The sequence below is a fragment of the Pungitius pungitius genome, chromosome 19, assembly GCF_949316345.1.
Source record: "Pungitius pungitius chromosome 19, fPunPun2.1, whole genome shotgun sequence".
Classification (NCBI taxonomy): Eukaryota; Metazoa; Chordata; class Actinopteri; order Perciformes; family Gasterosteidae; genus Pungitius; species Pungitius pungitius.
This window is the reverse complement of record NC_084918.1, coordinates 14362507-14371909: the sequence shown is the minus strand read 5'-3', so window position 1 is coordinate 14371909 and position 9403 is coordinate 14362507. Positions and strand designations below refer to the sequence as shown.

The 9403-nt window shown below is 46.0% G+C and overlaps 1 protein-coding gene across 3 annotated transcripts; it reads left to right on the top strand.

The window, feature by feature from the left end:
- Positions 1–88: 88 nt before the first annotated feature.
- pabpn1 (poly(A) binding protein, nuclear 1) lies at positions 89–9260 on the top strand. 3 transcript variants are annotated; one of them, XM_037455278.2, is made up of 7 exons: positions 89–576; positions 2421–2529; positions 2697–2764; positions 3245–3351; positions 3688–3775; positions 4051–4226; positions 8576–9260. In XM_037455278.2, exons 1-7 carry the CDS (start codon positions 442–444, stop codon positions 8769–8771), a joined length of 879 nt encoding a protein of 292 aa, XP_037311175.2. In that variant the 5' UTR covers positions 89–441; the 3' UTR covers positions 8772–9260. The 3 variants fall into 3 exon arrangements, with proteins under 3 accessions (XP_037311175.2, XP_037311177.2, XP_037311178.2); XM_037455280.2 differs by having other exon boundaries at positions 90–576; positions 7430–8718; XM_037455281.2 differs by lacking the exon at positions 89–576 and adding an exon at positions 871–1014.
- Positions 9261–9403: the final 143 nt, after the last annotated feature.

Sequence of the window (9403 nt, the reverse complement as noted above, 5' to 3'; positions counted from 1 at the left end):
GCAACGCGGTATCTATCCAAGAGGCTGGTCTACAACCTCCCGCTAGCGAATAGGAAGGTTAGTTCTACGCCCGCAGTGATGCGTGACTCCGCCCCTGGCTTCCATTTCTGAACTGAAGCAACGCCGCCGCTCTCGCGTAGAGTCCTCGCCTTTTTTACACACTCATTTAAGTAAATAAACCACCAGTTATCTATCGTAAATTAGCACCGCCGCGAACCGGTAGTGAGAGAAACTGAGGTTAATGTCCATCGTGGTAGGTTGTTTGAGTAGTGGCTGGAACTGTAGCTAGCATTTTATTCACCATTTTAACTTTTCTTAGCGGCGTTTTTCCGCCGTTTTTTTTTCGTTCCGCCGCCCCGCTCACTCGGCTCCCTTGTGCGTGAGTAGGGGCCTGTACGTCGGCTCGGCCACGAGGCGCGTCGGTACAGTTGGAACAGGACGATGGCGGAGTTCGGCAATGGACTGACGGAGGAATCTCTACTAGATTCAGATCCCGGACATCCCGATTTGGAAGACCCGGGTGTCGGTGACGAAGAACCGGGATTAGAAGACGGAGAGGCCGCAATCGAGGACCCGGTAAGTGAAGGGCATTGTTTCCGCTGTGCGAACCCACATGGTACCATGGTTACGTTACCGCCAAAAGAGTAGACGTTAACTAAAGCAACCGAGGCACTCAGTTATTTTGTGTTTTCCTAAATATTTTGGTCACATGCCGTGCAGCGTTACTGCTATCGCTAGGTCGACATTATAACCGCCATTGTGGTTCACGCAGTGCAGTACAAATGGGTGGTGGCACGCGTGGTTTCGGCCGCCATCTTGGCGCAACGGCAGCGCCGGTTTCTCTGCGCCAGGGAGCAGTTCGAGCCGTTGAGGGGTGGGGGGGGGGTCCTCGTCTCCAAAAAAAAAAAATGCGAGACGGAGATCCAGGAGACAGTCAGGGGTGAGGGGAGGACAGGCCGCCGCCATTAGCCGCTGCTGTACGGGTCCACTGCTCGAGAAGGTGACCTGCGTACGGTAATGACATCTTTTATTTCATCCACCTCCACTGCGACTGCGGTGCGGGCACCGGCGTGTGTGTACGTTCAAATGACCGATCGTCAGAATGTCGGCGTTGGCTCATCCCGAGCTGTGCTGCCGTTAAAATGACCAGGGGACACGTCGACCGTAATCGCCCGGCAGAGATACAATATGGAATTTGAAACCGTAAACGACTATTCGCCCCGTGGCGAACAGCACCCCGACATGCTAACGAGCTAGCATCCATCTAGAAAGCCGGGGCGCGGATGGCGGACGTGTATCTTAGTCATTCATTCCGGACAATGGTTGGTATCGCACATCGTTTGCAGACGGGACGTGCTGTAACGTAACTGTGGGTCAAATATGCCCAATCAGCCGTAGTCGGCCTCCCCCCCCCCAGTCAGATACCTGCACCCCACCGCACATTCACCGATAATGTCTCTGCAGCAAGTCCAGAGGTTTGGTGCGGTCTAACCTCCTCTGGTCCGTCGGCAGAGAGAGAGCGCGGCATGCAGGGGTTGCGGTATTTGAGGGGCTGGGTTTGCATCCTTCCATGTTTTACAAAAGCAAGAACAACGAGGGAGGGGAGTGATCGAGGACAGTATGCGACAAAAAACGGAGCAGCTACAAGTGGTCACCGTCGGATGGCTTTCTGTTTTTTTTAAACAATCTTCTAATGGTTGCTATGATGGCACCATTATCGGTGCAGTGTGTCACAGTGCAGCCAGTTCCCATCCTCCCTCACCGGCCCGGTAGTGTCAACCATCTTTTACACCACAAATCCCGTCAGCACGGGCAACAGCCCTGGATGGAGCTGGAGCGACTCCCACTGTGCTGCAGTGCACCACTGGCAGACAGGAGGGTCCGCTCCCAGTGAGGACCGACCCATCTCTCCTCTCTCTGGCAGCGGTGGTTCTGTGCAGTCTTTGTAATCATACCTGATCATCGTCACCCCCACCCAATGCGTTTGGAAACGGTGGCAAACTCCAAAATTTAAGTTGACCTGCAACAACTAAATATTCCTATTGATTCGTTTAGAAATGATTTATTGATATATTCAGTCAATATATTTAATGCGGCTTAAAATGAGGTTGAGTCAGACATTTTTAGATGGTAGTCCCAGTGTAGGTCTTTTTTTGTTGAGCTGAAACGACGCCGACACGTGTTGGGATTGCAGTCGTGATATGACAGCAGTAACACATTCACAGATTCAGCATCTCGGTTTCCTGGTCTTGGCAAAGGGGAGTTATCGCCACATTGGTTAATGATTACATTTCATTGCTAGTTTTGGCGTATAGCAGTCGTCCACATTATGTGACTGGTGTTTGTAATTTAATGTTTGGGTGAGTTGAAGCATCCTCGTGATGGACCGCTCTAACGGATTTTTTCTGTCTGTGTTGCAGGAGCTGGAGGCAATCAAAGCTCGAGTTAGAGAGATGGAGGAAGAGGCGGAGAAACTAAAGGAGCTCCAGAACGAGGTGGAGAAACAGATGAATCTCAGCCCCCCACCAGGTGCCTTTTCTCTTTCCTATCATATATGCTAATGAGTCATAGTAATCGATAAATATGCTTGTATCACTTGATCCTCAACCTAGACATTAATTAATTTGTGTACTTGATTTAGGAATAACAAATACTAGTCAGAATGCATTTATAAGTTGTCTGCCTCTCCGTTGCAGTCGGTCCCGTCATCATGTCCATCGAGGAAAAGATGGAAGCAGATGGCAGATCTATTTATGTTGGAAACGTGAGTTATAGTCTTGAATATAATATTATTGTGTATGGATTTTAATTAATATTTAACTGTTTCCTGTGGGTTTGAAAGCTGATTGTGAAAGAATAAGACGACCACTAACCTTTTCAAGACCAAAGGCGTGTCAATTTCACATTTGTGTTTGTAAAAGAAATGATAATTCAATTTTAGGAAGATTCTCATTTAGTCAAAGATATTTCACCAAATGTGGTTTAACTATATAGAAAATTCACCCAATGAAATAGCATCTTTTAAATATTAGGCCTATGGTTTCCCCGCCTGTCTTTTTCTTAATTTTTATCTAAATGTAAAGCAATTTTGGAATTCAGTGTGTCTAGCTTAGTACATTAAGTCATTGAACTGGTACCGGTCTGTGGGCCATTTGATACCGGGCCACACTACAGACAGAAGAAATGGTTGAGAGTGTGTGGGTGCGGTCTCCTCGATATCAAACCTTTTTCGTCTCATCTTCAGGTGGACTATGGTGCCACGGCAGAAGAGCTTGAAGCACACTTTCATGGCTGTGGTTCAGTAAACAGAGTCACCATCCTATGTGACAAATACACAGGGCATCCCAAAGGGTAAGACAATATCATGACAGTCTCTTTTTACTGTGCAAATACACCAAAGTTATGCTGTTGGCGGAGGAATCCAACAGTGGATGGATTTTTATAAAGCATCCATAAAAATGAAGTGTGACTAAAGCTGACTGCTGGGTACATAGGATTGAGTCTTTTACATGTATATTGTGTGGATTCTTCTGCTGTCCTTCCCTATACCTTCTTTGCATGTATTGGACATAGCTTTGTACATTATTATGGTTAATAGGGGTAATGGTCTTATTGCGTAATGAAAAACTGATTCTCGTTGAGATGGTATGTTTTCTATTTGTTAAAGATTTGACTCCTATTCTTCAGGTTTGCTTATATTGAGTTTGCAGACAAAGAGTCTGTTAGGACAGCCATGGCATTGGATGAGTCTCTTTTCAGAGGAAGGCAGATAAAGGTAAGATCATTTGAAATATTGTATCACTTTTAATGTGGCTAAAAGAACTTGCTTTATTTAATCCTGCTTATTTTAACAGATTCACTGTGCACAATGTACCATTTTATGGGGAAATATAGAGGTGTATACATGTATGTAGTACTGGTTGACTGGCACATGCAAGATAAATAGGTTCATTAACTGTTTGACGATTGTGATATTGGATCAATGCTTCGGACTGCGTGAAGGTTTGTTTATGTAACGGCCCCCTGCTTGTTTTGTTTTTTTCGGCTCAGGTGGGTGCTAAGAGAACAAACAGACCCGGAATCAGTACCACAGACCGCGGCTTTCCACGGGCTCGGTTCCGATCAAGGGGGGGAGGCGGAGGAGGAGGAGGCGGAGGAAGCTTCTCATCGCGTGCACGCTACTACAGCGGCTACACACCACCCAGAGGCAGAGGGCGGGCCTTCAGGTGAGCTGTGACCGAGACTCGCCACTTTTGACCCCACGGGAGAAAGTTGCATCACAATTTACTCAGTGTTTGTTAAGAGCGAGGCGGACTATGGGTTAGTGTTGTAGCAGCTTCTCTAGACTCACATTGCCTATACAGGCATTTGAGCACCATCGGACTTCAGAAAATCCCCTTTTACATCTCGATTGGGTGTACAGTGTAAAAATCATATGCAATCCATCCAATTTGTTCAGTTATATTTCATTATGCCAGCAGTGTAAATAGCAATTATGTATCATACTAGAGACTCCTCAAAACAGTGGTACATGCCGTGTTGTCGGTTAGACAGCTGTGGGACTGAGGGACTCATTGCATGCCACATCACATAAAACCATCCCGCTAGCAGCAAAGCGACTTTGTGGACAGGCTGTTCTTCCCAGGCTGTGCATACATTCTGCATTCGTTACACCCATGTGTGGGTCAATGCTAGTGCAATCTGCTGCATCTTTGGAACAGAAAAGTACTGGGACTGCTTTCTTCAATTTCTTTTTGGAAGCGTGGCCAGTCTATTTATGATTGGGTAATCTGTCGCTGTGAAAAGTGCAAACCATTTAGCATTTGAACTGTGGCATTTTGTCATTTGCATCTAATGCAACTGACAATGTTCTGGTGGCTTTCTACACCCAGGGTTTTAATGTGCTTTAATTCTGAGCTTGCAAAGGTTAATTGTTGTAGTTAACAGTTGACTATTGACTATTGACCAGTTTCCCTGAAGATGATACTCAAAGGAATCTGGTTGTGTTGAAAAATAATTAAATAACCTAAATCAACAGTCTTATTGTATAGTTCATGACACCAAAGCTAGGGGATCTCATTGGGTACTCCATATGAGACTTGTGTAGACATTTTTCTGTTTACTTATTTATTAATTTACTTTGACAGTGAGTGAGGTGCCAAACCCACTGATCAGCATTCTAACTTCTCCACACACGCACTGAGCTTAGAGACTGAGATATTCTGATTGATCTTCCCCAAAGCATCTGGATCCTTCAGGCCTCGGCTGTAGCTTAATACTTAATGTGCAAAAACCAACATTTTTCCCTGTAGAAAGATGCCAAACCATAGCAGTTATTTTGGAAAGATAACTGTGAAGCCTTCACGCAGAGCCTTTTATTTTAGGGATCCCATTTATTTCATTTTTATCTTTTGTATCCTTTAATTTTTGCCCTTTGCTCTTAGTCAAGTTGTTGTTCCAAGAGTTCCCACTTCAGCAAGTCTCCCATTTTACATAACTCCAAGAAAGGGTTGCATATCTATTCATTCCATTGTGTGAGAAAGTGTCTGAAACTCAAGGTCAGAATCTCCCATATCTCGTGGTGCACTTGCCTCATCCACTCCTACACATACCGAGAAACCCTACCCCTGCCTGTTTGCTCACTGGCATCGGACCGAGCTGCAGGACAAGGCACACAAAGATGAGGAGTTGGTGCTATTACGTCATGGCTCCTTAAGCTAAAGGGACTGATAGTGAGGTATTATTTGGTATCTTAAAAACCAGGTGCTTGAATAGCATTTCCCGTAAAGTCTTCAAGTGGTCTGTTTGAGCAGAGCTACGACTTGCTCTGATTGACTTGCAGTCGGGTGATTAAAGAGCATGTTGAAATGGATCAGGGGTGCATCATCAACAGGTTGAAATCTCTTGGGCTTGTTTTAACCTCAGACCTTTTTAAGTCACTTAACTAAAGGCCAATTGAACTTGTAAATGTGATGCTGATAGCGGTGGATTTAGGGGCTCATTCCTGCGTTGCTTTACTGCATGCAGAGAGTTGAGTCCACTTGAATGGTTTCAAGCAGAAGGGCGCATTAGGGATTCATCCGTGGTCTGCTAAAGGCCGTCTCACCGTTTAACAAAACCGCCCCAATCTTAACACTTAGTAACCCTTTTCATTGTCCCTTGTTTTGCTTTTGGACCACATCCACAATGAAGAGGGAAAACACAATCTTTGCATTGAGCCATTGTGTGCTTGGGAAGATCAGTCTGCATGTGCAGTCCCAGAGATATGTTTCATTAAAGTATCCGTGTTTGATAAGAAGTTGAGCTTCAGCAAGGCCAAAGCAAAGTTTTTTTTCTTTTAGTTTTTTGAGTTCAGGCTAAAACCCAAGAGTCAATAATGTTAACATGCTCTTAAAAGAATTGATGCCTGGCTGCGAAGTGTTTTTCACGTGTACTGCGTCCATTAACATCATTTTGTCATTTTCCCAAGTTGGTACAGTGACACTACTGATGTGAGCTAGAAGACTTTCATACTGTACTCATGATGGACAATTACATTTCTGGTGTTTATGTAGACTGTTTGTCTTTGCATGTACATTAACCCCCAACACACACACACACACACACACACACACACACACACACACACACCCTCCAACCCAGATTCACCTTTACAGCATTCACTTCCAGAAACAAGGGTTCATTACTGCAGCCTGACATCAGCATCTAGCCGGACAGCCAGTGGCTTCAGTCCCAGTGTGACTTTTTTTTGTGTTTGCCACTGAATGATTTGTGTGCGAAAGCAGATGATGTGTGAAAGGTTTGCTGCTGCCTGGCTTCTGTGTGTGTGTGTGTCAGACAGTGTTATGAGTGTCTAATAATGGCACATATTGTCCTGTCCCCCAAAGTGTGTGTGTGTGTGCACACTGTCTTGCTGGAGGTATATGTGTGGTGCTGTTTGTCCTCAAGGTCTTTCCCCACAGTAACCCCAGAGGCGGCTCTCGCAGAGGGAGACACACACACACACACAGAGAGAGAAAGAGGGAGAGAGTGCCTTTGCTGTCCCCCTCGCACCCAGACACAAATCCTTATTCCATCATTTGGAACTTAAACACTTTCCTTCTCTTGACAAGCTGCTTTCAGCTTCTTTCAGCACTATTCTTCCAGATTGATTTGTTGGGATACGTCACCTTGTGGGAGCCAAGGCCCAATACCGTTAAGACGGTTTGACGATTTGGTGATTACGAACATTGTGTCATTCCTTTTGGTATATCAAAATATTTCCCCCCCCCCTTCAGTTTGCAAACCCTTTCTTTGGCCACAATCTCACACGTATCTTTATTTATATATTTATATATTTATATTTACTCGCACCAGAAAATTGGTGTCAGTCTCTTAAGCCAACCGAGAAGAAAAAAAAAAACTCACCCTCTTTTTCTCTCTTTTCCAGGGGCCGAGGGCGAACAACATCGTGGTATTCCCCTTACTAAACACCCCCTCCCTGTTCAACATCCCCTTACTATCAACCCTCTCCCCTTTTTTCCATTTAGAAAAAAAAACATTCACTCACACACACACACGCACGCACACAATGAAAAAGTCACCCCCCCCCTTCCCCAACAATAAAAGAAGAGAATCCCAGAAGAGAGGAAAAAAAAAAAAAAAGACAAAAAAAACGACCTCTCCTGGACAGAGAGACTGACTGGCCGCAGTGTGCGATTGTGTGTGAGCGTGCGTGTGCGGAGGTTGATGCGGTCGCCCCCTGGTAAGGTATCGGTTGGCCATTTAAGGAAAGCATAAAGTGGCTGATTTCTTTTTTCTTTTTGTTATGAGGGTTGGGAGGGGGGGGGGGGGGGGTGTAGGAGAGGTTGGTGGTATCTCAGGCTGCAGATGTGTCTCCTTTGGTCTGGCTGTGACTTCCTGCTTTTCACACCATCCCCAACACAGCCCACCCACTCACCCTCCACCACCACCAAACAAGAAAAGAAAAAAAAGTGGGTGGGGGGGAGGGAGGGAAATGGCAACAAAAGAATACATTGTTTTTGTTTTTAATGTACCGTACATATGTGAAACTTTTCACTAGCCAGAGTATATGTTGTGTTTTTAAGTTTTGTGGTTTGGAGTATATCATCACCTCCCTACCCCTCCCCCCCCCTCCCTCTCTCCCCCTTTGTGTTCGCCGTTCTCTGCCCCTCCTCCTCGCTGCATTTTATAACTCATGCTTTCTCTCCCCCACCCCTCCATGGCCATCACACCATGGATTGTTGTTACCTGGACAGTGATGGACCTTCAGTGTTCAGTGGGATTGTACATGCATAGATTTGTTAGTTTTTCTTTCTTTTTCTCCTCGTGGGGGCGGGGGGGGTCCTCCTGCTGCCACCATCCTGCTGCTCTTTCATACCCGTCATCTCCAGCTCAGGCATGGCCACAGCTCGTTTTATTCTTTTGACAGACATCAATGTTTTTATTTTTTGTGCAAACCTCCCCCCCCCCACACACCTGTTTTCCCCTCCCTCTGTGTTCCCTGTCTCCTGTCTCTCCTTCTTCCCCTCCCCCGTCCTCTCTCTGTATATTAGACCACTTCTTGTCGTTTCAGGTTTCAAGACCAGTGGAGGCTGACGACCCCTCCCCAGGTGGCACAGGCCCCCCCAACTGTCTCGGCAGCGTCTCTCTCTCTCTCTGCTCCCGCTATGCACACTCACCCCATCCTGTCCGTGTGGGGGGGTGGGGGAGGGGGGCAGGGCGACCACAGGCCCGCTGCAGGGGGCATTTACTACAACAGCAAACGCTGATGATGCTTTTAGTCCCTTTCGCATTACAACTCTCTCTCTCACACTCACACACACACACACAGCAGCACACACACAACTTAACAGGCAGCCAATCCAACACATGATTTATACACGAGAGCTGAAGCCAACGTAGCGGAGTAGCAGGAAGGCAAGTTTTGCGTGAGTGAGGAAGCAGGACCAGAGACGAGGGTGTTTCGTAGGGTGTGCAGTGCGGACCTTAACGCGCCCCCTTTCTCTGACTGCGCAGTGCAGTCACGGCTTGTCTGAGGCGGGCTGATGAGTGAACGGCATCGATTAATAATTTAATAAATGGAACGGGCTGGAGCGGTTATTTTAGGGAAAGTAGGGGTGGAGTTTGTGTGGAGACCTTTTCTTTTTTTTGAAAAGGGGAGTGGGTTTGAACAAATGTTCTGCTTTTTTATTTTTATTTTTAACCCATGAGTCTGTATTAGGGGAGAAAAAATAAAATAAAGACATTGTGTAAAAATGTGAGTGTGTCTGTGTGAGTTTGTTCAAGTAGTTCAACAGTATCCAGACATTAAGGAATCATCCAGTGTTAATGACATCGTGGGCCATTCCTTCCATATGTAATGTTCAGTCCTCAGGTAAAATTAACTGTTTAATTTTGCATG